This window comes from Idiotropiscis lumnitzeri, chromosome 10 (genome assembly GCF_059441095.1).
Source record: "Idiotropiscis lumnitzeri isolate Australia: NSW breed Sydney's pygmy pipehorse chromosome 10, RoL_Ilum_1.0, whole genome shotgun sequence".
NCBI classification, from domain to species: domain Eukaryota; kingdom Metazoa; phylum Chordata; class Actinopteri; order Syngnathiformes; family Syngnathidae; genus Idiotropiscis; species Idiotropiscis lumnitzeri.
Window position 1 is genome coordinate 5,856,767 of NC_142400.1, and position 26,638 is coordinate 5,883,404.

Consider the following 26,638-nt stretch of genomic DNA (forward strand, 5'->3'; position numbering starts at 1 on the left):
TGCCAGGGGGACAGAGAGACAGACGGAAGAAGAGGAGGAGGAGGAGGATGGGTGACTTTATTGCAACGGGCAGTAGCACCAGAGGCCAAGGTTAAAGACCAGCTGGGGCAGTGAGACAGAACAAGAGACGCACTAAGTAAATTCAGCTGTCTTGTAAAACAGACATAGTGCCCCTGTAAATGCATATCACGCCAGCGGGCTATCATAATCACGCCATATGAATCACAGTCCAACCCGCCTTGTAATTACCCGCGCCGTTAATAGCCCAACTTTTCCGCATGCGCCTCGGCCGCCCTTTGCGAGAAATCTGCGGCTTTTTTTTTTTTTAAATAACCATAACGGACAAACAGGACATAGATTTTGTGCTTGCATTTTTCAAATTAAATAACATAAGTCAAATGAATTACAAATGTTATTTTGTGAGTGTACGGGGGGAAATCTGATATTTAGTTGTTCCCTTCAAATTCGCCAATTAAAAAAATATATATGCATTAATTTATAAATTATTTCCATTAATTATCCAGATTTTTTTTACTTATTATAAAAATATATTTTTATTTGGCTTCACCAAAATACCATAGTCATTAATTCATGATAATTTATTTTAAATTCATAATTATTGATTAATAATTCTTATAATTATCATTTGAAATTCATAATTTTCCACCTTTATATTTATATATATATATATATATATATATATATATATTTTAATGTACCAGTTTGTTAATGTATAGTATGTATGTCTTTATAAAGTACAATACTGTAGAGTGCTATTTTTCTGATTAAGAAACCACTTTACAAAATGTTTTGTTGGTGCCTTATCGGACGTTCTGGAACGGATAAATTAGCTTTCTATTCATTTCAATGGGGGAAGATGATTTGAGGTGAGTGTTTTGAGCGTGTTCCCGGAAGGAATTAAACTCGCAAGTCGAGATACTACTGGACAGTAATTTGAACCTCGGAAGACTACATGGGATACGTGAAAAACGAAAGTTGCGGACATTAAAAGCACACACACACACACTTCTCCTCGTAGTGGAGCAATTTTATTGTTTTCCGCACATAAGTGTCAGCAAGTAAGTTTTGTCTCCCTATTTGTTTTTATTTGCCGTCACGCTCTCACTATTGAGCGTAATGTATGTAACGCTCATACGTGGCCCTTGTCCTTGCGCATGGCGAGCCGAGCGGGGGGCGGTATATGTTCATACATCTCATGCATTATGGAGAGTGCAGGTGAGCGAGAGCGAGCGGCCGCTACGTGCCGAAGGTTCAGGGCCAATCTCGGCCGCAGCCCTTTTGTTATTAGCATAGCATCTCCATTTCAAATCGGCCTGTCAAAAGCCAAGGCCATGTTTTATTCAGCGACCGATATTGATCACGTTATGCATACTTACAAATCCATAGTGCATACCCCGAGCTGGACCTTTGATATGCTAATCACGCCGCTCACTTGCATAACCACGACCGAGCTGGTTTATGAAGTGTTGTGATGCAAACTATTTCCGAATGGTGAATGTATCGAAGCTTTTTTTTTTTTAAAAGTGAATTTTATTTTCACGTTCACGAGCTGTCAATTGTGTGTACAAGCAACCTGTGGCGCTATAATCTCCACACACGTGATTTTCTGTCCAGACGCTTTGACATCTTCGTCGCTGCCAATTCCGCCCAAATCCACTCTCCGAGCATCTTGTCCGTAGACGACCTCCGTCCGCCTACGCCCATTAAGAGCCGACACATCACTTTAAGAGCTTTTCTTTGTCCATCAACATGTTTTCCTCCCGTCAATATTCCTCTGTGTTAACTTGAAGCCGAGGCCAACTCGGCTTATCACTCATTTTGTTGTTGTTGTCGTTAACCATCGCCGCTGTGCTCGATCTCCCGGAGTCCTTGGGAGGTCGCAGCCTACATGTGAGGGGAGGCCACAATGAAGCGTGCGCGTGCATGTTTCCCCAAAGAGATACGAGGAAACAAAATGACTTGTCCTTTCTATTTAAGTTCAAACCAGCTCTTGATTAACCATCTTAACCCTCAGATTTCTTTTTTTTTTTTGTTCCCGTCTTGTTCAGCCATCTCCCTCTGGAGTTGTTCCCTTAGCGACCGTTTCCAAGGTATCTATTCCCAAGGCCGCAAGGGTCCGGTGATGTCACGCATGCATAACTCCACACCTATAATTCGTCTCTCCCCCAACTGTGTCCCAAAAATACAAAAAAACTTTGGGAAAATTGAGCTTCAAAAACCTCTTTCACTTCGCCACGTGAAATTTAGTAGGCGTGTCAAACACGAGTAGACCCGCAAAATGTCACAAGAAGCCATTCCCGAAAAGACACAGGAAGTTGTCTATTTTGGTTGAAAGTGGCCATTTTGGCGTAATTTTGTCCATTTCCTGGCAGGCATCCGACAAAAGCAAACTTGTCGGAGATATTTTGGCAGACTAACTACAGTATTGAACTATACAGACCCGATAAAGGTGTCACCGAACTGTGAGGAATTTTAGTTTCCGTTAAATGCAGTCAGAGCTTAGGCACATATTTTTAAAACTAAATTAATACACAAATCTTAATATTGCAATTTAGCTCCTCAAGGTTAAAGCTTGCTCAAAAGTCTCTTTTGTGGTCGATTTTACTTCTAAACATAAAATTTCGATCATGAATAGACATGAAGTCATCCATTTGCAACAAAATTGCTCGTTGACCCGCGGAAAAAATCTGTCACTTTTGATCACTCAACTTTACATGATCAGAGCTATTTCCAAATTCATTTGGAATTTTCTGATTCAACCACTGATTGTATTTTTTTTCTAATTGGTCGGCATGTCCGTACAAAAACATATCAAGAAAAAGGCACAGGAAGTCTGCCATTTTAGTTTGAAGCGAGCATTTTAGGCTAATTTTTCCCACAGATTTGTTCCGATTAAAACCAAGACGGATAGTAAAGTCTAAAAGAAAAAAACTTCAGGATTTCTGATTTTCGTTCTTTTGATGCGTCAATTTCCTCCAAACTCTCTCCTCTCATCAAGGCTTCGTTAGTTTTGGATTTTTTTTATTCATTTATTTTTTTTGGGGGTCCCCCTCATGGCGCAGCAGTGACTCTTATCTTCTCCCTGGCAGTCTAACCTCCGTGTGTCCACAGTGTACATAACGCTCTACATCTGCTCCATGTTTAAAAGGTCATTTGTCAAATCTGACATTTTCTGCCCTTACCAAAGGTTTCCTCAATATTCCGTCTACCGCACCCCATCTCCCCTAAATCACAATTTATGTTTCTCATCTGTTTGTTTGGCTTTTGTATAAACCCTCCCTGACAATACATCTCGCTTCAGTGCCACAACATATCAGGAGAAATGGCGGTGGCTGAATTCTATCATTGTGTGATGTCCGATACACTACAATATGACAGATATGCTCCCCGGTGTGCCTTTGTGTGCGTGTTTAGGTTGCCTGGGTAGTGGAGTCGCGGATTTCTAGAAATGTCAGTTGTAACTGGGAGATTCACCGCACACACACGCGCGCACACTGAAGTCTGACGTTGGTAATAATGCATGTGTTTGTGTAGTTTCTGTATCTAGTTAGTGGGGAAAAATCAAGATGGTGGATTCTGTAAGGATATTTTTATTTATTTATTTATTTATTTTTTTTACTGTAAGCTCCAATTTCAAAACTCAGTACTTTGTGCTGCCCAATAGTGTAAATCACATCGATAATATAAATAAATAATACATATCTGACATCGAGCTCATGGCTGTTCCGGTGTTGGAGCGTGTGTTAAGTTGCTAATGTAGCCGTTGTCTAGATACGTATTGATTGTAATACAACATTTCAGTTCATATTTCTGTTCTGTATGTTTAATTCTGCAATCTATTTAATTATGCATAACTATGCTTGTATACTATATTAGATCAAATTTTAATATGCCCCTTCTGGCATTTTATTTATTTTTTTTAATTCTTGTGTCACTTCTCTATAGTGGCTCTTTTTTGGTAAAGATAAATAAGCGATCCCTTGCAAATTTGCTGTTAAAAAAAAAAAAAAGATGTGACATTTACCCGCCTTTGCATTTTACATCGCGCCGTAGACGCCGCATCCCCCAATGGATCAGCAGGATAAAAAAATGCAGCCCCTGTAATAGACACCTGTTTAGATGGCTGTTATTGCGTTTAACCGTGACATTTGATACCAACAAGTCGTGATCGGCACCGCCGGCGAAGCTTTAATGGCATCTGTAAAGCTGATGTTGAGAACTGATGTAAATACAAAGTAAGTAGTGTTATTTAGCTCCATTTGTACAAATCAACACCAACCCCTCTAATCAACACGTTACCCCAAAATGGATGCTGGCCACTTGCTATGGATGAGTAAATAAATGGCCTTTTCACTGCATGAGTGACAGTGTAATGTACATTATTAAAGCTGGTTCCAAAAAGCATATTTTTGTGCAGGTTGCCATGTTTGTGAATGTAGTCGGTGTCGCTTTCAGATGTGGTGACGAGTGAGGTGAGGTGGGGGGGGGGGGGGGTTGCATGGGAGGGCTTTTTGAATGACTGTGTGGTCTCGCAGACAAATCAATGGTAAAGTGTGACATTATTACCACGCTAACGCGCCTCCTCGTTTCTGTTCGTGCGTTCACTTTGATTTTATTGCGCCGACTCCAAGTTTGCTTTCGCACCATAAACCATTTCCATTTCTTTGTTTGTCGTAATACGCATCTTTCATCTCTGTCACCGCTTTCTCCCCATTGGTCTGTCTATCCTGCAACTGCCCACCCCCCTCCCCACTCCGCCCTTCTCTCCCTCGGTATTGATCCAGTCATAGTTTTCTCAGTCTTCACAGCGCAGGGCTGCTCTAATCAATATAGATAATTGTCTGCTCTCTCCCCATGCCAAACATAGTCTCCCCTTCTCCCCTCGCCCTCCCTTTTTATCAATGAACCCCAGTCTTCTCCTCCTCTGCCCCGCCCTTGCGGACGGGAATTCCCCCTCCCCTAATGACGGGAGATAACCTGCTTTCTTTACCGATTTTCTCCCCCCCCCACACTCGTCCTCCCTTTCCTCCCTCGTTCATCGATTACCGTGAGAGTCTGGGACCGGCCCGACCGCCCTACAGATGTAAACACGCTCACTGCTCATGTTGTGGTTTAGTTGCGGTTTGGCCACTGTCAATTGCCCCCCCGCCCGCCCACATCGAATCCATCGTCAGCCACTTAAGACAAATAAACGCCTCACCTCAAATAGACACCAGCGATGATCTCGTAAACACTTTTCTTCAAATACACATTGAAAAGCCGATCCCTGAGCACGTTGATGCTCGTGAATATTCAAATGAATCCCGGTCATTTCATTCTCAGGGCATTCAATCGATGGCAACTGGACTGTTCTGGTTGTCGTCGGATACGTTTAGCCTCTCGTGGCGCCAGGCTTCATCAGTTTGTGCAACTTGGTCACAACATTATCAAACAGTTTACGAAAATGTAAATGTCTTAACATCTCGAGTAAACAAATACACCACAGCGCTCCCGTGGATGAAATCACACATTTGACTGCGTACCAAATGTTAAAGCCTTGAAATCATAATATTGAGAGCTGCAGTTTAGTGGAGGTAAATGAAAGAGTTTCAATTGGAGACTCAAGTAAACGCTCCACCCGATTGCACTGTGAAGTCATATTGTGTCTCTACATGTGTAATCCTGTGTGTTTAATAATGCATCCAGCCCACGAGGGCCTGCAGGTATTGTGTGTGTGTGTGTGTGTGTGTGTTTGTTAGTCTCTGATGTATTCTCTATCGCAGAAGCCAATCTGGAGCTGCGAGTTAAACCGCGCAGGCAATATCAATGCTGATGTATATAAAGAAAGAAGAGCCTATACATGTGTGTGTGTGTGTGTGTGTGTGTGTGTGTGTGTGTGTGTCCAGTGTTTACACAAATATCTCATATCCATTCACATCTGCTGCAAGTGATGGGCTTCTGTGTTTGGTCTTCTTCACAAGGGGAGTAAGTGAGATAGAAACAGCGAAGCACTTATCAGCAACGATGTCGCTCACAATGGAATGATTTGCTCTTGTATGAGAAAACGGGAGGGAGGGCAACTGCCAATCATTTGTGTTTGAACTCAAAGGTAGACTGAGTTTTTTTTTTTTTTTTGTCACGGCAGCCTCTTTCACACCGAGACCTCGCAAAATTGCCAATTGGTAATAGAAGACCCGGCGTTATCCACTTGTGCCTTTTTCATAGTTACAGCTTCATACGTCTCGCTGAAGGTGGAAAATTGCCTGGTTGACTTTGTCCCCTGCATTCCTTGTTGGCGCCATTTGCACAGAACAACAACATGGGTGGGGGAGGGGGGGGTGCAAGTGTGTCATCTATAGCCTCTTCCACACAGATAATCTGCCAAATTGCCAGAACGAAAGCTACAGCATTTATGTCTTTGCCTTTTTTTTTTTTTTTTTTACCACGTCCCTTTTCACCGAAAGACGAATCATCACATAAAAGAGCCACGGACAAACAAACCCTTTTGCAGGGCCTGTAAAGACATTTCACTCATTTTTATGACTATTTTAGTTCCCGCTTATTGGTGCAGTTTAGTATACAGAACAGGGTAAGTGGGGTAAGTTGACCTGGCAATTTTCTGCCTTCTGAGGTGATATCAGAGCCGTAACTGGAGGCAGAATACTGCAAATGTGGATCTGTATTTACTAAAGGCACAGGTGGATAGATGCCAGATCTTCTGTTACAGCTCTGCTCGGACTCAGTAATGGCTTAAAATTCGTATCACAATCAAAATGTGGTCCCTTCAACCGTTACATGCGCCATGATTAAAAACTAAAGTGTAAAAATAATTCAACTATTTCTGAATATACACAATGACAAAAAAGCAAAGATATGGAAACAAGCTCAAAATGGGATTTAAAAAAAAAATTTTTTTATAGGCCATTAAAACCATTTGTGAATTCCTGCCGAACATCTTTGCAACCTTTTGTAACCTTGAACAAACCCTGACGAAAAACCAACATTTGAGCCATGCGCAACTTACAGTGTATACCATATTTACTGCGTTACTTCCCGGTCTAAGAAACGATGGCTTTCACCGACAATATAAAGGGGCTTCTGGTATGTCGGTGACAGTGTTGTTATCCGGAGACTTTTTCAAACAGAAATCCTGCAAAATTGCAATAACGGAGGATACTGCATTCATCCGCCTTTGCCTTTGAATCCCGCAAAGCAGGATACGTAAAGAGCCCTCAGATAAACATTATCCCCTTTCACCCCGCTAAAGCCAACATTTTGTTGCTATTTTGCTTCTCTGAGCCACTTACACAAAAAAGGCAGAAGAGCAGAAAACTGGGAGAAAAGTCCACATAACCGTTTGCCGCCTTCGGAGATATGAAGTCGTAACAGAGGGCATATGAAGCTAAGATGACAAAAATGGAGACATGGCAGATTAGATTGGCATGGCAACACACAGAGGCCAAAATCTGATTGGACCAAATCATTTAAGCAGTGGAAGGAATGCAGCCAAAACAAATGTTACGGAATGAATACAAATGACTGTGGAAATTTCCGTGAACAAATAATAAATATAATTTAGGCTGTAAGTCAATGCTTCTGAGGCCAGCAGAAAACATCTGACCGCAGCACAGACCCTTTCACGCCCACCTTTGTTACGCCGATACTACTACTGAAGGCAGAAAAAAAAACTGCCATTCGGAAGTAATTGCCACTCGGTTGTAAGGTGGAAAATACCGTCTTGTCCAGACCGTTTTATGTTTGTTGCCGATAGTGTGTTATCTGTGTGATTGCCTGCATTGCACGTGTGTGTTTGTTTAGGAAACTAAGGTTTACACATGGACTTGATGGGGCCTGAAGCAGGACGGACAGTGGTGGGGGTGAGGGGGGGTGTTGGGGTGTGTGTGTGTGTGTTGTTGTCATTCTCCTCCGCCAGGAGGTTTGGGATGGGTCAGACAGCAGGGATCTTCGTCCCCCCCCCTCCATCCCTCTTGGGAGTTGAACAGTCAACCCCCTAACCTTCCTCTAGCCCTCTGGTCATGGACTTGAACCCGGTCATCGCACCCACCCTCTTGTCTCCTGATGGACAATCTGTTCTCCTTCCTGGCTGCAGCGCCGTGCATGCCATTAACGGATAAAGAGCGCGTGTGTGTGTGTCCATGTATGAGTCAAGTGTTTGGTCAGTTGGCTTTGGCGTGGGGTCATGGCCCCGCCCCCTGTTCATGAAACGCTCGTCAAATGGAAACCAAAGCTCTTAAAATGGCTGAATTTACAAAAGGCTGGATTTATACTGCGTGCTCCGAGTGACACAGTCCAGACTTTTTTTTTTTTTTTGGGGGGGGGGGCACATTTAGTATAAAGCACCATTTTTAAGTGGGAGGCAAATGGATATCTTCAAACTGCACAGACTAACTAGCATTCACATCCACACCAATGGATAATTTAGCAAAACAACATCTGGCATATCATGACACGGCAATACGAAAATCAGAAAGAACAGAGGTCAGGTTGTCCGCCATTTTGCTTTAAATGTACCATTCACCCAACCCCCCCATACCCCCCCCCCTCGAAGGACTCCTTGGGAAACCTACAATGGCCACCGACGTTGACACGGCTTCGCTCGTCACAAGTGACGTTGAATGGTTGAGTTTGTGATTTCATTGCATGGTGTGTGCGCATTTTGTAACCTTGAGTGCAAAAGAGGAGTTTATTCTCCCCTCCAGGTTCAAACTGTGAGGCGCTTAAAAGGCATCTTCCCCCCTTTATTCCTCTCGTTCCTTGTTTGTGTGTTGTGGCTTATCAGATCCCAGCTCCTCACTTGGAGCGAGAATCCAGACATCCTCTCTCTCTCTCTCTCTCTTTCTCTCGCTCTCTCTCTCTTTCTCTTTCTTTCTCTCCGCTAACCTTTGAGAATAAGAGCAATGAATTAGAATTTCTGAGCGAGCTTGCGAGTGAGAGGAGGGATGGGAGGGAGGAGTGTGCGCGCGGAGGGGGTGGGTTGGCTTTTGTTGCGAGGCTCGCGGTCGTTGCGAAAGGGCCCGTTCAGCGCGTCCTCCGGCCTCCCCCCTCCGAGGGGCCCCGATCGATACAAACTCGGAGCAATAAAGCTTTCCCCCTGTCATCTCTGCAGAATACAAAGCAGAATAGAGGGGGAGAGAAAAGGAGGGAGAGAAAGAGAGGGAGAGAGAGGTGAAAAGCTGTTCCGCTAGCCAGACCAATTTCCTAACCCTCCTCCTCCTCCTCTTCCTCCACCACAATCACCAGCAGCACCTCCATCACCCCCTTTCTCGTCTCCTTCTTGCCCCCCCCCCCAAAAAAACCTGCACTGTATAGCTGCATGTCTTCTATCTCTCCATAATAAATGCTGCATGAATAAAGTATACATTCCCTGGTGCCCCAACTATGCGAGAGGAAAAGTAGCATGTGATAGGGAGGAAAGTATGAAAAGGAAGTGTAGGAGTGGGGGCGGCAATGCACCAGGAGCAAGACGCATGTGGCGATACAGGTGCCGGAATATTGATGAAGCCGCAGCGAGGACGAGGTGAGCGGGTCAAACACAAATCGCAGGAATTGAGAGCCAATTACTGTAATTGTAATCTGGATTCAAAGCCACGCAGCAGCAGCGGCGGTGACGGGCCGCGCACAAAAGGCCGGTGCGTGTGATGTGTGCGCGCGCGCGCGCGTCGCCCGACATGCTGCTGCGTTGATTGCGCCGTCCGTGAATTTGCGCGTTTTCATTCTTCCGCGCTTGAATGGCAGCGCGGGAGTCCGCCTGACAATCAACTATTGTGCTCTTGTCAATTTAATAATGTTTCTGAGCGCCCACCTCCACAAACTCCGGCCATCTCTTCTTATATATCTATGCGGGTGTGTGCGCGTGTGCGTGTGCGTGTGTGTGTATGTGTGTTCCTTCCTATATATTTCTCAGACTTTTCATCCCTCACCTCTAAACCGCCCCAAACCCCAACCATCCTGGTCTTTCATTCGTTCCTTTATTAGAAGACAGCAAATCCTTCACCTCCGCACCTCATTTTGCTTGCAACTTGTGCAACGCATTAAGTAGGCATTCGGCATTGTGCTTTGGGCATTAAATACATCTGTGCAGTCTCATCAGAGCCAATAAATGATCACTGAGTTTAGAGAAACAATTTACATTAATATGCAGTATGCACCTTTTCACACTGCGGGGAGACCTGGACTTAAAAATGCACCAATTTAGTTTTCCAAGTTTCCGGTACGCTGTGGCTGGGTGGCGGCATCGGAACACTCGATGGTTTGTGAATAGTAAAAATGATTTTTTTTTTTCTAATTTACCTATTTTTTTTTTTATTTTTGATTTTGATATTTTCTTATTTAATCCAACATTATTCACTGTACAAGGTACATAAATCGGAAAATGCTGGCTTCTATAACTGCCCAACTTACTTCCAGACCATAAATAGAAAAAAAATTAAATTAAATTATCTGCAGCTGTAACTGAGTGTGGATTTTTGTCTTGCATGATGTCGTAATATTATGCTGTCCAGCAAATTATGAATTGTGTCAGAAAAGTTCCAGGATTGCAGTCCCAAAGCTTAGATTTCAAACTCATCCTCTTCACTATGGGCCACACGATCAAGCACATCTAGAGTTGCGGCACGACAATTAGTTGCTGCTTCGCCATGACTACGTGCCTGCTCACAATACATTGAGCATCTGACACTTCCTGGCTGTGAGAAGTACGATGTCGTGCTGGAGCAATCACCTGACCTGGCTCTGTGTGACTTAATTTGAATTTTAATTCTTCCTCTACTTTCCCAAGCTCAGTGGTCATCTTGAGCACCTGTTTTGAAGGCGTAGCAAAGCCAGATGGCCATGACGACGCCACTGCGCGGCAGAATCCTTACGGGAAGGCGTGGCAGTGAAGGGGAATGACTTGCAAGTGGAAAACTTGTCGGTTGAAATACACTTTTTGCGACTCCACTCGGAACCTTTCTGACACAGCTTGTAGTTCATCATCGTTTGTATCCTCCAAATGTCGTCTGCGGGTTACCGCATTTGATTTATTTTTTTTGCCGATTGTCCCGCATACTTCCTTGTTATGCAGTTAAAAAGCGCATCTTTCCCACCTTCGTTCGCGTCCTTCCTCCCCTCGCCTCGAGTCTCCTCCCTCCATCCGTCTCCCGCGTCCCCGTTTTTCCGGGCCGACTCGTCCCATCTCACTTTCAACATTGTCCCCTCTTGCTTTTTCATCATCATAGGCTCATTTTGTCAACTCCGTGTCTCCCTCTCATCCCTCACCCTTCCTCCCTGCCTCCCCTCACCCCCACCCAGCCTCCACCCTGCCGGCTCCCCGGGGAGGTCAGTAATAATGGTAGTGATGGAGTGAGAGAGGGAGGTGCGATTATTGTCTTGTCGAGAGTCAGAGGAATCGATCGGCCCAGAAATATGAGGCGCGAGAAAGAGCCGCTGTGTCAGATACAATAACCACCCACTCCCGGGGGCTTACACACACACAATGAGAACACGTTTATTTGTGGAGACGTTGCAGACAGACATTCGTTTGATTTTTTTTTTTTTTTTTTTTTTTCATTAACAAGACACGCTCTCATCCCTCTTCCTCCATGGTGCAGGCGGCCAATCATCTGCATGCTTTGATTGGGGATAAACCTCAGGATGTGCACCGATCAGTCCTCATGCACAGATAAAGGGCAAGGCGTGGAAAATGGCTCGCGCACCTTTCACTCGCTATAAACAGACACACACACACACACACACACACACACAGCAGAAGCATGCACGCTCACTCTGAGACCTTTCACTGCTGTTGCCTGGCAACGTGGCCGAATGTCCAATCGGCGGCGAGAAGAGTGGCCGCTGATGTCACAGCTGCTTGCTGACCAACACGACCGAGAGAGGAAGACGGAGCGAGGAGAAGGAGAAGAAGAGAAAGTTTGAATGAGAGGGGGGAAAAAAAGGGCAAGGTCGCGCACACACAAAAAAGTATGATGAGGATGATGATGTCGGCAGGCAAGGTGAAAGATGGGATGCTTGGCCAAAAAACAGCGACTCCCAGAAGCCCTATTTTCAGACTTTTTAGATCTTTTTATCAGGGGCCATTTTAGGCCTTGTCCACACATAAATGCTTTGTGTTTGGAATCACATTCTCATTGTGGACTCACTCTCTAGAGATATTCATATACTGTTTATTGTAAAACATCCAATCCAGTGATGAGAAGGACAGCAATGAGTGAATGATTCCTAAAGGAACTCTCCAGATTTGCGATTGTGGCGTAGTCTGTCACAAACCTTAGTTAATGCAGTAGTACAGTCCATTAGAGTACATATTTGTACAAACAAATGTGAAAAAAAAAAAACATTGACGAACAGTAGGCATGGCGCTAACTGAGCGTGCATATCGTTAGCCCAAGTCAAAATGTCTTCAAATTTGAAACCTTAAAAAATTGGGGCTGTCCTAAGTCGCTGTATAATTAATCATACTTCCCCTTCAAGTCCATCTCTTTTTTTCTTGTCGTGTTTTATTGTCATTGTTTAACCAATCAACCTGAAATTGCACAAATGTTTCTATAAGAAGAGGATACATGAAGTCTTAAGAATCCTTATCTGAAATTGCATAGCAAATCGGTAGGTTTGCAAAAGGTATGAGAATGTCTGTCAGATTTCCAGAAAGTTTTTGGAACATCTCTGGTAAATTTCCAAGAATTCTCTTTGGAATTCTATAGGAATTAACTTGGAATTGAAGATATTGACTTTAACTGGAAAGGTACCACATTTAAGCATAAATATAACACAATTTTGTTTCGTCTTAAGCTTGTAGAAAATGTGAGTGGCGTCTTGGCCGCTGTGATTGCGACATCTATGATTCTTGTTGTATGATTATGATTATATTGTTGTTTCTAAGATTTTTTTATCGACCGCACTTTTTTTTATACTTGGTGGTTGCGAAAGTGCTGAATAAGTAAAGTTGTTGCGATTTGAGTTATCGCGGCAATGTAGATGAATATAGACCGAATTTTCCCATTCAGAAGCAGGTAACCTCGACAACTGATGCCGTTTCATGCTGCCAAAGTGTGACCATCATGTCGAGGATTTGCCATGAAAAAGGGGGTGCGAGGGTGCGTATATATCTCTCTGGCTGCTTTTGGCTCGCGGGCCTGGGGTTGCCCACCATTGTTGTAGATGAAAGCTAATGACTGAGAGTGTAAGTGAACCTCGAGGCCGCTTGTCCCTGGCAGCCAATCTTTTTTTTTTTTTTGTGTTCCTCCCCACCAGAAACAATTTCAGTCTCAACCTTGGCGTATCGCGCCACGGGGAGATGGCGCGGGGTCGGTGCGGCCCGCCTCCCCACGGGCCGGCCACATCATCCAGGAGAGGTGTGTCCTGCGCGTAGGCGTAGGTGAAATGTTTGCGTTTCCCGTACGACAACCTCGAGTCCTCGCCGCTGCGCTTGTTTCTAATCCCGCCGCGACACCCTCAACCCACCCGCCGCAAAAAACACTGGACTGGATTTTTAATCTCTCACCTTGCAGTCTTGCGACTCGGGACGATGTAGAGGACTTGGCGGCTCCATCAGCGGGCCGCCGTAAGAGCGCCAATGTGATGGATTAGATGAATTAGAGGCCGTGTGTGTGTTGTGTGTGGAAATAGGAAGGCTGAGCCCGAGCGAGAGAGGGCCGGCGGACTCCTCTAAAGAGCTGCCAATAGGCCCGACAATGAGCCATTACAAACACATCCTCCACCTTCCTTTTCTTCCTCTGTCCATCGTCACCTTGGCTCCCATCACTCGTTCACCTCCCTTCCTTCTTTTTACTATTCTGTCGCTCTTTGTAACCCCCCACTCCTATCCGCCGGTATCCCTGTGACAGTGTCGTGATTGATGGCGCTCTAGAGGCCTCAGCCTCCCCCATCCTCCTCCCTGGGGTCGCACTATCGCATTGTGCAACTGCGTGTGTGTGTGTGCGTGCACCCGTGCAATGTCATATCAACGCAACTCGCTCAACACATTTTAATAGTGTGTTTAAAAAAAATAAAAACGTAAAATTATGTTCATTCCAAATTACGGTTGTCCTGCAAGAGCCATTCTAACTTTCTCAAGAAATGTTTTTTTTTTTTATTTTTTTTTTTATTGTTTGCGTGCTAGAAGGGAAGCATTAATTCAAATTCAAAATGTGCAACACTTTTAAATATCCTTGGGAACTTGAAGAATTTCCGCACTAAAAAAGGTCCACATTTTTCCACATCACAATACCTGCATTCAGAAATATTGCACAGTATTCCTTCATCCTTCAACGTATCATGACTAATTCAAACTATTTCAACTACTCAATATTTTGCACATTCCAAAGAAAAATGTATAATTTCGGATTTTTTACCTAATTCCCGAAAATTGTTTTTTTTAATTCATTCCATATCATTCAATAACATTCCATATTATTAAACTTTTTTTAAATTATTGCATTCTAAATCATTCCACATAAATTAATTCCACAGTGTTCACGTACAATTTATTGAGAAATTCTCTAGCATCTTCTAGTATTTTAATATTTTTATTATCCCACAAGCTTAAGATTAAAACCATTCCGGCATCCAAATCCGCAAATCTCGCATTCGACATTTCCCACGGTTCTAATTCATTGTCCAGCCTTTCGGTCCAAAATCAGATCGTCAGCATTCACCCACAATATATATTGACGCAAATGGCATTTTGTAGTGATTTTATATTTTTGAAAATAGGGCTCCATGTATCCATCGAGCATGCTGAGCTGTGGCTTATTGTCTTCCCGCTCCCAGAGCCCCGTTTGACCATGCTTCAATTGAGACCAGTATCATCTAAGTGGCCTGGCCGTGGTGTTGCTAGGACCGGTCTCCATGGTTACCAAGGCTGAGACCTTCCCCCGGGGGGCAGCAAGACCCTCCGTGGCCATGAACTGTACACATAAGGCAGCGCAGACGTCGATTTGCTAGTGCTTTTTTTTTTTTTTTTTTAACTGCAGCGATACCGGTGCCAATATGCACACGAACGTCAACACGCGCACACACACATTCTTTGCTTGTTATGAGGATAGATTGGACTCTGGACAAAGGTCACGGCCAAAGCCAGTGCTGCCCAGACAACCCCTGACCCCCAGATGCTCCCCCACACCCGTTTGTCAGTGTCCTCACACACATACTCACTCACACTCACGCACACACAAACACGGTTTACCACCAAACAAGTCACGTACAATCACACAAACGCATCTGCTGCCCAGCGTTTGCATGTAAATCACAGTTGACATCAATCTTTAGCATGTTGACAAAAGCGATGGAAATCAATGACGAGGAATCATCCCGGTTATTTTTTTTTCCCCATTCACAGGAAATTTCAGTTTGATGGATGCTGTATGTGCTAATGTAAATGTGCCTAATAATTAGATTTCCGTGTTATTAATACCAGGTTTTCTCAAAAAATGGCTCCTTTCTCTCATTGACGTTGCTAACCAAAACAGCAGCACCTACCAAAGAACATAAACGGACTTGGTTGTGTCTGTTTTTAATCGTCTTTATTTAGTTTTACACTCCATTTTCACTTGACAAACTTTAAAGTAAACTACAATGCATTGTAATATTTGGTATGGGGTAAAAAAAATGACAATAATCATTTATTAGACAAAAAAAAATCAACAAAAAGGCCCTGTACCAGCAGTCATTAACTGTGGTTGAATTTTGTATTAGTGGAATAACAATCACATTTTTTTTAATATTAGTCTAAACATGTTTGGAGAAATTGATCCTCTCACTTGCCTTTGTGTTAATAACCACGCCTGTTCATTATATAAGTGTCTTTAAAAAAATGTAGAAAATATTCCTCCTAGATTAATATGTGGCTATTCAGTTCCTAAATTAATGGCGTAGTTTTGTAATTGACATTGTATTCTTCCTCCAAAGCGGACTTGTCGGCGTGGTCACACGTGTCCAGTCGGCCTTGCTTCTTGATGCAGTTGTTTTCACCTTCACTTTCAGTCAGTTGTAATTTAGATGATGGTAAATTTTAATATTGGATTTTTTTGTTTGTTTACTCTGTCCAAGGAAGATGTGTCTTATGTCCTTGTGTTTACATAAATGTCTGCCCCCATTTGTTGGATTATGTTAGTGGAAAAAAAAATCTTCCCAATACATTGATGCAGATAGTTTTTATGATTATAGTCTTCTAAAAATTGAGTCAATAAAATATATGATAAAATGTATCTTTTTAAGAGAATCTGGAGTAAACCGTGACATTATTTTGACGCTTCCGCGGGCAATTGTGGGAATTTTGCTGCTGTGGAGTGACCATAAGAGGTCATTGGCCACTGCCTTCCTTCCTCATTGACTTTTGTGGCTCAACAGCGCTGCCATGTGGCCACTTGCACCTACTACCACTGTGGATCGTCTACTGTCCATCCATCCATTTTTTTTTTTTCTATCGTGCTTTTCCCCATTTGGGTCACAGGTGAGCTGACAACCTTCATGGACAATTTAGCGTCTTCACTGAACCTAACATAGAAACATGATGAAACATCAGAAGTGTATTTCATCTCTACTCAGGAGAACCTAAACCGAAATTGGAACTCAGAAGCGTCAGAAGTGTTCCACTTTAGATTTTGTGGGAAGGGTGAAACAACGTGCGATATCCTTATTTAATGTAGGGATGTTTTGACAAAGTTTGGGCATAATTTCACACTAAAAAGTAAGTCAAGTCGAAAATGTTCCCGTTCCAAATATGTGCTCCCATTAGTCTAAACGTAACATTCTGATGGATATTGCGTTTGTGGAGAATTCATCCGTTTTGATCCATCTTCGAGGTGGCCATTTTGCTACTTGATGTCAACTGAAAATGACATCACAGTGCCTAAAAACTCGTTTATGTTGGATGTTCATAAGGTTTATCATTATATTCATGCTGAGACTGCATTATTAGTGTGTGGCTAGCAACATTTATACATTGATTTACTAACTTGGTTTGGGGTGCTATGAATGATTTTTCTCATTGCAGTATTCCATGCATATACTTATTTGACACATTTCTCTGGTTTCAACCACTGAGAAAAATACAATGTTGTAATTAGTAACTGCATTAACGTTTTTTTCCCCTCTTGAATGCAGCGGGTTTACTTCTTGACCTGCTACCTAATTATTTTCTATTTTTACAAATTGTATTTTTCCTCTGAATAGTTGTATTTTATTGTATTATTTATTTTAGATCCATTTAATGTGTTTTCTCATTTTGAATATGTAAAAAAAATATATCAATAGTGCTTGACATGCGTACATTGTGATGCCCTATATTCCAACTTCATGGTGTCATGTTTAACAGTTAACCTGTCTTGTTTTGCACTTTTAATTTATTTTGAACAGACTAAAATTCCCTGAGTTGTCAGTTTTATTTTGCGCTTTTGTTTATTGCAACTGATGCTTGTTTTATTTTAAATTTAAACGCTGTATCGCAGAGTGACTGTTATGCCTTTTGTCAGAAATAAATGACAAAATTATTACAAATTATCATTGGTTTAATACAAATTTTACATATCTAAAGTCCTAGTGCTATTGGTGACTTGGTGAATTATTGGTATACTCAATAATTGATTGAAAAAGTGGAACACCTTAAAAAATACAAAATCTGTGGTCTCTATAGTCTTGATTAGAATTTCACCTGTTCCAGTTGGCTAACAAAAATTATTCACTATTCCACCGTGATGCCCAAGTATATTATTGTTTTTATTAATATTTCTCCCTGGGGGGGGGGGCTAAATCTGTTTTTAGCAGCAGTGGGTGTCATCGATTTCCTCCAACCCAAACACCTCATCAAATTTCCGCCACCTTTGGCGGCTTACTGTACGGCCGCACGTGTGGGTTGGTCAACCCTGCATCCAACACATACAGTGCATACATACGACTACAGTGTGCTGTGACTTTTTCCTTTCAGTGTTTTTGCTCCAGTGCCGCGTGTGAGCGGCACTTTCCAGCTGCGCCGTCACTTTCCACCCCAGTCAGTCATCTTCTGTCCCTCCCACTCTGTCACACGATCACATACTCATCCTCCCTCCCTCTTTGCTTTTTCTTTCTTTCTTTCTTTCTCTTCTTTCTCTGTCATCCTGCCTTGATCACTCCTTTACCTTTGGGCCCACTTCCCACTGTTCTGACCCTCACTTCCTGTCGCTGTGCCGGATGTGTTGATGGAGGAGGCGTGGCTTAGTGAGTGAGGGAGTGAAAGAGGGAGAGTGACTGCGCTTTGTGTATGTGTGAGTGAGTTATTCTTTACACGTGCACACACACACACACACACATTGTTACACTGACTTTTTGACTGAGGCGGCAACAATTGCATTAAGCAAGGACTTGTTCTTCTCCACAATGTGGTTGCCAGGTGAGTGTGCAGTAGTTCATTTGGCAACCAATTACGCGTGTGCACGATCAGGCGGGCAGTGTGCTTGTGTGTGAGCGTGTGGGGGTGTGTGTGTGTATGTGTGCGCGCGTGCGAGTCTAATTAGAGAGCAAGGGTTGGCCTGTAGGTGTGAAGTTAAGGTGGACAGGAAAGGTCAGTGTTTATGTTGCGAGCGTGCGACACTAAGCATTTTTTTTCTATTCACATCTGAGAGTGTTAAAGTTGACCAATAATATGTCTTATTATGTCATAAATTATGTCAGCTAATTCTTGTGTAAAATTTGTTGTGATGGTCAGCCGTAGGTCAAGTGCGCTTGTTAGTCGGCCCAGGCAATTACCTCTTAAATGTCTCCTTTCCTCCTCCCTCGGTGGTGTTTGCGAGATGTCTTTTCATGTTATTAATAATTCTCCGTATGAGCTGGTTTAATTGACCCCCGACGGTGATGCGATGATGCTGCAAATAGAAGTGTCACAACAAATTAGAAATTCACCTGACTTAAAATGATTGAGACGCTTTCATTTGTACTGCAGACCTTTTTTTTTTTTTTTTTTTTGCATTTTTCATTGTTCATTTGCATTTATGTATTTAACGTTTATTGTTGTTGTCGTTATTATCACAAAATTGTCGCGATCATTTCTTCTGTTAGTTGGCTGAGGGGAATCACATGGTTCTGCTGATTTAATAGTGAGGTGTCCATTTTGTACATTTTGTTACCAAATATGCTGCACATTTAATAATAATAAAAGTGCAATTAAGTTTATTTGATTCTCGGCTGAAATTGGCAATGTTCCTTGAGCTTTTTGTTTTTTAAATAGAGGCCTTCTTAGTCCTCCAAAGACTTTGCTAACTTTATGAATATACGATGCAACAAATGTTATCATGTTATCTTTTGCAGTTGCTGAAACAAAAAGCTAAAAGGAAAAAAAAATCTGCAAATTTTGTGGAATACTACAAACAATATAATATATTTACTGCAAGTTATTTATTTGTTTTTGACTGGATTCCTAAAATAAAATAAATTTGAATGCCACAAATTGCAGAAAAAAGACAAGAACAAAAATCAAACAACAACATAAAAAAAAAAATAAAGTTCAGATCTTTCTTTTTTTGGGGGGTGAAACTGATCAAGTTGCTCCGCCCGCTCCTGTTTATTTGCGTGTCACAACGACCCTTTGAAAATTAAGTAGGAAACTGGGATTAAATTTATTATGATGGATTTATTTTCCTTTTCTTAAAAAAATGCATTATTTTGTTTTTGATGATTAAATGAAGAACAGGTCAAATTGACTCATGGAGATTGTTGACAAAAAACAAACACAACAGCAGCAACAACAAGCAAGGAAAGAAATTGACCTAATTGTTTTGTTTTTTTTTACTATGAAACACGGAGTACTGTCTTAAGTTCCGAGTTTGTCTCCAATCTTAAGATTTTAATTTACGAGCAGTGTATTGGTAGCAGTGAACTCAACTCGCATCATGGCAAAAAGTGCGACAATGTTTCCAAAAAGTGTTTCCAGCTTTTTTTAAACTAAACATAAAATTTACACTAAAAAGAAAAAAAAATAGCATTGGACTAATAAACCAAACCAAAATGAAATAAATTTGGAGTATACAGAGGAGCATTGGTAAAATAATCCTGTGTAGTGTGTAGATTTTTTTTTTTTTGTATCTTACTGAATTTCTCCTCAACATGGTCATAAGTTCCTTGAAGAGCTTCGGCCGGAGGAGCTTATTTTGAAATTTTCGTGCCTGCATTGCATCATCTAAACATGACGGTGGATTATACAGCACAAAATGTTCTGAGATGGACTCGATAGTAGGACATGCTGCCTTTGATCATCACGGGCCAAATAAGCTCTCATTTGAAAGTCTTTCCCCGAAAGAGACGCAAAATGGCTACTAAACTTATAATGGGGAAGTAAGGTGGGGAAGTGAGAGAACGCCAAAGGATCTTGATGTACTGTCCCTCGCGCACCATTCAGCCGCTACGTTCACCGACAACGTCTTCATGTCATCTGGGGATCGATATCGGCCGGGCCGTCTGTCCAGCGTGTAAGCTTGCCAGCAAAATCACATTATGGCTGTTTAATTACCAAGAAAGGAGAGCACCCCCCCTTCCCCTCTAAACCAACCCCGCCTGGAGTCAACTTGTTACAATTGTACTTGCATATTTATTTATTTTATTTATTTTTTTACTTCTTTAAAGGTCTATTTTTCCCTCACGAAAATGTGATCATCTCTACTTGCTTCTAAGGACATTTATGTATCGACCCTACAATGACAACAATGAACAACTTCAAGTTATGTCCAAGGCTAGGGCTGAACAATTACTCAAATCCAAAAACCAAAACACCCTCTGCCTCATTTCACTCGGTTGGTAGGCTTTATTTGTTTATTTTTTTAAATGTCTATGTATTTTTATTTTTTTTCTACCGTGCCGATAAGTTGAGTGCTTAAATGCAGTCTACATGTATACCTGTCATTGTTCTGTGAAATATAAACTTTTTAAGTGGTAAAGCCACGGCTTTATTTGCATTGTGGTAGTAAAAAAAAAAAAAAAAGTTGAAACAATCACATATTCTATCGCAATCACAATATTGAGGGGGAAAAAAAGCATTATGATGTTTCCAAATCGATCAGCCTTGGTCTAGGCTATGTAAAAAAAAAAAAAAATGCAGAGGAATATGCAAAACCAGATTTCCTCAGTAGTACATTCAAGCTCATTTTTGGACTGATGTCAGTCTTGACAAACTTGAACCATTTCCAAGCTGGGGACTTGGACCTAGTGCTGTAAGCGTTAAAGCGGTGCAGCAAATGTATATTCTTTATCCTCTGCGAAGAACGACTCAGTCTTAAACTGAGAGGAGTTGAGATGTCTCAGTGAACAGTACAGTGGTGCCTTTTGATCATATCTCAAATCTTTTCCATTGGAATAAATTTAATTGTAGTTTAATTGGCATCCATGTCATCGCTAGTTGTATTGTTCAATCTATCATGCTATCGTTCTAATGTTCACTTTATGCTGCCATTCTTTCCATCGTTGTATCAGTCCATCCATTGTTCTATCTGTGAGTCTAAATTTTGTTTCAAAGCAAATGACAAGCAATTGACTTCATGTCAATAATCACCATCTGTTGGTTAGAGGTAGAGTGCGGGGGTGGGGGGGGTTTCAGTGGCTTTATTATGCAGGTGGCATGATATAATTAGTTGGTCGTTGGGCAGATTTGCATGTTTTCACAAAAGGGAAGTGGCTACGTGCGTGTGTGTGTTTGCGCGTGCTCTCAAATGACTGCAACGCGAGTTCATCTCGCGCTTCATTGGCGAGGAAAAAATGAGTTGAAAAAAAGCCTTAAATAGTAGCAAAAAATATGAACAGTTTCAACCACGAATCTATGCGGACCCCGCCACGGATGACACACAAGACCTTTAGAGCATCCAGAAAGAGCTCCCACGCTAAAAAACGTCTTGAGTTATATTTAGCCCCGGCCCGGCCTACTCTCGTTAATTGGAAAGTCTGAATGAATGAAAGCAAGTGAACCCCACGCTCCGTTTACAGTGAGTGTGTGTGACAATGGCGTGGGAAATGTGTTGAGGTGTCGCTGTGGTTTGTCGCCACTCCCACCTTGCACCTCAAGGCTTCTCTCTTTCCTGTTGTCATCAACAAACACTGTACGCGGCCCCCGATTTGAAGACGCGTCTTTATGTGTTGCAGATATCAGGATGCCAAGGCCAGCTGAGCTCGAGAAACTTGGAGCTGACTCGCCACTGGACAGCACAGGTGACGCCAGCAACAACAACTCTGCTCACACTCTCAACTTTAGCCCAAGTAGACATTTCATATCCTGAATGGGCGCTACTAGTGATGCAATGGATCCTACCTTATAGAATTTTACAATGTCAGGAATAGCAGTCAGACGAGAGAACAGTTCGCCTCGCAATTAACACGTAGTTGGCCTACTAGTATACCAAATGTGTCCTACTAGTGAAAATATCAAGCTTACTAGTACATTGGCTTGAAGATTGGTTTTGACTAAAGTCACAAAAGACTCCTCATAAAACTGTTTGAGTATTTATGCGATACGATAACACAGTGCACTAGTACTTTACTAGTAACTTTTTCCACTACTGTAACACACTAGAACTGAAGTACTAGAATGAAAACTAAGTGTTGCTGGTGAGACAAAACTACCAGTGGCCCCTTTGGTGCGAGTAATAGGGTCCAAGATCGTACTAGTGCATGACACATGCCTACTGCAAGAAATACTAGTGGGTGAAAAGTGGCTAAGTTGTTGACGGCAAAGAAATTGAGGTGTGCTGCACAATTTTGCTGGATTTTAAAAAAAGTGTTCATCATTGAGTTTGAACCAGTGGAATTTAACATACTTAAAATAAATTAACTGGAGTAACCAAACGAACAAACAAAAAATGTGAGTAATTGGAAAGTGATGATTAAAAAAAGTTTATTTTGTTGCCCATATTCTCCCCATGGTCAAATCTTGCTCTGTTTTTGGATGAACACATTTTCAACCGTTTTCTTTCTTTGCAATTTTTTCTGTCTACTCTAAAGTTCTTTTTTTTTTTTTCCTTTTTATCCCAACCCTGTTGAGAAAACTGTACTCAGTGTGTTGTAGCTATCTGTGTTCTCACTGCTTTCTTTTTACCTTTCCGTGCAGAATCCGAGCGCAATGGATCTGAATCTAATCACCAGGTACGTCTAACTCGTCTCGGTTCCATCCCGTTTTATCGAGCGTTTGTCCGAGTCGGGGGCGCCGTCAGGTGAGCTGGAGTCTATCACACTGACTTTTGGGCGAGAGGCCGGCCGAGTACCCCCTGGGATAGTTGACAACCAATCGCAATGCACAGAACTTTTCCATCCCTCATATTCATCGTATAATTTGATAAAATGTCGTGATTGTGTCCGATTTAGTGTCTTTATGCCGCACAACTACATTCATAGCTTTGACTGCATGCAGCGGTCCCCAAACATTTTAGCGTACCCACGCACCACTTGCGGCGCTATAGTGAGGGCGACGGGTTTTCTGCCATTCTTGAGAAGTTTTGGGTTTATTAAAAAAAATGTTTTGGTTTTGCGGTTCCCTGAGATGTCCTTTTGCCCCCCCAAGGGAATAAAAATCCTAGCTCCGCCAGTGCCACCCTCTGCCCAAAGTCCGCTGGAAGAGCTCCAGCATATGCACACGTGTCGCAAAGGAGAATAAGTGCTTAATCAAACGGATGGATTTGAATCCCCACTGTAGTTAACATGATGTCCCAAAATGGGTTAAATCCTAACATCGCCGGCAAACCTTTGAGTCAAAACAAAATGATGGTCGCATTTCCTTTTATGTGTTTGCTCTCCTTGAAAATGAAAAATCACTTCTTCAATCAATCCTTCAATTCTGTCTTTTTTCTCTTCATCAAGGCTCCGTCAATGAAGGTCAATCCCTTTTCCCTTTCACCGAGCCTGAACAGCAGCAAGGTAAGTGGCTATTGTGATGCCGCGAGTGTGTGCGTGCGCACGTGCGCGTGCGCGTCTTCATGTTTGCTCGTCTTTTGTGTCTTAACGTCGTGCAGAAAATTGCTTGACAGTAAGCGGGAGAGCTTTGACTTGCTCCTTTTGTGTCCCTGCCCTAAGTAAACAATCAAGCCAGTATGACGGTAACCCCACCGCCCCACCGTCCATTTCCCAGAATCCCAAAATAAATCTAAACATTTGCATATGCCGTGGAAGAAATGCAAACGAGTGGGCGGGAAGAGTCACGTCTTTTCTAGTTGGGACATGCTCCATCATGGACGATTTCATCGCTTTGTGCAAATGAAAAAGCAACCCAAGAAGCATTTTGTCCCGCAAAATGCCCACGAAAATCTCGCAAGACATGTCAGTTGTACACAAGTACGCATCTATCTCTTGGTTCACTGGGTCGATTTTGAAAAACTGTGACAATGGGTTTGCCACCCGTCCACCCAAAAATTCCCCCCACCCCACATAAAACAACTATTGCACGTTTTCTCCACGAGCAAGGAAGCAGGCCGCCTGTTAACGTTTCCCAACTCCTGTCTTGCCCTTGTTCGTTCCTTTTAGAATAAGATGGAAGAGTGTGGCGAGACGTCCCCGGCACTGCCTCCCTCTCACGGGCCCACCCCCTCCCAGACGGCACTGCAACACACACAGCTCATGCTGACTGGCTCCCAGCTGGCAGGGGTGAGACTCCACACACACGCACACACACACAGGCAGACTGTGTTCACAATCATGCACTTAGTCAAGACTAGACTTAGTTGACTAAAATATCCGCTCAAATTCCTTACATCATGGACTACATTTATTTATTTTTGGGGGGTCATTTTAATTTTTTGAGGGGGGCATGTTTGAATGTCATAAAAAAGGCAAAAATCATACTTTTTTGTTTTTTTTGCAATTTCACAAGATTATACCATTGGCTGATTAATGAGACGGGCCCTTCTCAGGACTTACAGTATTTGAACAGCACTACAAAACGGTGACCTCTCTCTACAGCGGCTAAGGAGTGATTCTGAACACAGCCATCCACTCACGCACTCTCTCTTGCACCCTCTCTTTGCTTTTGCTTTGGCTTGCGACTTCTTAACACTTGCTCTCCCACTACGGCGCCGCTTGCAGCTTACGGCGCTGTTGCCGGCTCAGCAGCAGCTCCTGTTGCAGCAGGCCCAAGCTCAGCTGCTGGCCGCCGCCGTGCAGCAGTCCAGCGCCGCGCACGCCGCTCACGCCGCCGCCCAGGCCACACAGCAAGCTCAGGCAGCAGCCGCTGCGGCAGCCAATCAGCAGGCCCACAAGCGGCAGCAGCAGCAGCAGGCGCAGCAGCAGCAAGCGGGACAAACAGGCCAGCAGGGTCAGGGACAGAGCACACAGGAACACACTGCCCAAAGCGTCCCTGCTCCACCTCCTCCGCCCCAGCTTACCCTCTCTCAACCAATCCAGCTCACCGCCCAGGTACCGGCAGCCAATCGGAGCCATCGAGGGCCTCCCGAGCGAGCCTTCTCTGCAGTGGTTCTCAAACTGCGGTCCGTCAGCTGTAATTTGCTGAGTGTAACCCATCCTCAGATAGTTTGCTAAAAAATAAACCGATTTGGATTTTTTTTTTGTGCTCTTTCTGCCATGCCCTAATAAAGTAGTAATTGGGGTCCAGGAAGTATGTTGGAAGTAAAGCATCTCTGTGACAGGGGAGGAGCTAGGTCTAGCCTGGGTTCTTTGCGGAAGTTACATTGTGTTTTTGCTACGCTGACTGACAACTCAAAAGCTCAAGCAAACAAACAATTGAGGTTTAGTTTCTTGTTCAATTACTCGCAAAATTTGCTTCTTTTTCCCTATCACCCATAATCGCAGGTCCACTGAACTTTACAATTACCCGCTGCTTTGGCGCCATCTTGTGGTATCTTGGAATTTACCGAAAAAGCACAAAATATAGTTAAAGCCAAAAAGTATTTTTTTCAGCCGGGTTAGGTTCCACGGAAAAAAAGAGAGATGGATAGATGATTTTAGCAGACTGGATTCTGGCGGGGAATCACTGTATTTGGGTTGAAATGTTCGTAGCCGGGGGATCCAATTAAATGGGTGCGCAAGTTTAATTGATGTCAGGAATCTGCAGTTTTTCCTGAAACAAAGTTTGAGAACCGCTGCGTCATCATTCCTCCTTTCACCTGGCATGCCCTTTTCCCCCACTCCTGTCTCCACTCGCACTTCTGCCGCTGTCCTGTTGTGTGACGTGGTCTTGGTGTGTTGCGTTCTGGTCTTCATCAGGACATCCAGCAGTTGTTGCAGCTCCAGCAGCTGGTGTTGGTGCCCGGCCACTCGCTGCCGTCGCCTGCGCAGTTCCTCCTCCCGCAAGCGCAGCAGGGACAGCAAGGTAGTGTGAAAACGTTTTATTCTGAAAGCATCCCATCAATGTCGACCTTACGTACGTCATTCTTGATTTCAGGACTCCTATCGACACCAAATCTTATTCCGCTACCTCAACCAAACCAAGGGAGCCTGATGTCTGCTCAGAGTAGAATGGGACTGCAAGCACAGGTAGGAGAAAGAATTCATTTTGTGGTAGTGCTCTCCTAGACAAAGAATCATACTTGGATACGTTCTATAATTATGTGGGATCAAATTTGGGAAGTCCAGATTGAGGCAAAATGGACTGCGCTACTTGACTACCACCAGCAGAGGCGCTGTTGGAAGAACACCTTAAAGCCAGCTCAGGCCTCCTGCACAAACA

General features: G+C 43.0%; 1 protein-coding gene across 5 annotated transcripts in view; it reads left to right on the top strand.

Annotated features, from left to right (window-relative positions):
* The window catches only part of pou2f2b (POU class 2 homeobox 2b), a 51,436-nt gene that overhangs the window by 15,337 nt on the left and 9,461 nt on the right, over window positions 1–26,638 (top strand). For 3 of the 5 annotated variants that reach the window (XR_015845660.1, XM_088307420.1, XM_088307423.1), the window contains exons 2-8: window positions 22,114–22,179; window positions 23,075–23,109; window positions 23,821–23,877; window positions 24,481–24,600; window positions 25,039–25,368; window positions 26,176–26,281; window positions 26,354–26,445. Coding sequence is in view for 4 of the 5 variants with exons in the window: in XM_088307420.1 (XP_088163546.1) it covers window positions 22,114–22,179; window positions 23,075–23,109; window positions 23,821–23,877; window positions 24,481–24,600; window positions 25,039–25,368; window positions 26,176–26,281; window positions 26,354–26,445 (806 nt within the window). In the remaining variant the exon portion in view is untranslated. Of the gene's footprint in view, window positions 1–18,310; window positions 18,383–22,113; window positions 22,180–23,074; window positions 23,110–23,820; window positions 23,878–24,480; window positions 24,601–25,038; window positions 25,369–26,175; window positions 26,282–26,353; window positions 26,446–26,638 lie in introns of those variants that run through there. The other 2 variants (XM_088307421.1, XM_088307422.1) reach the window with 2 other exon arrangements.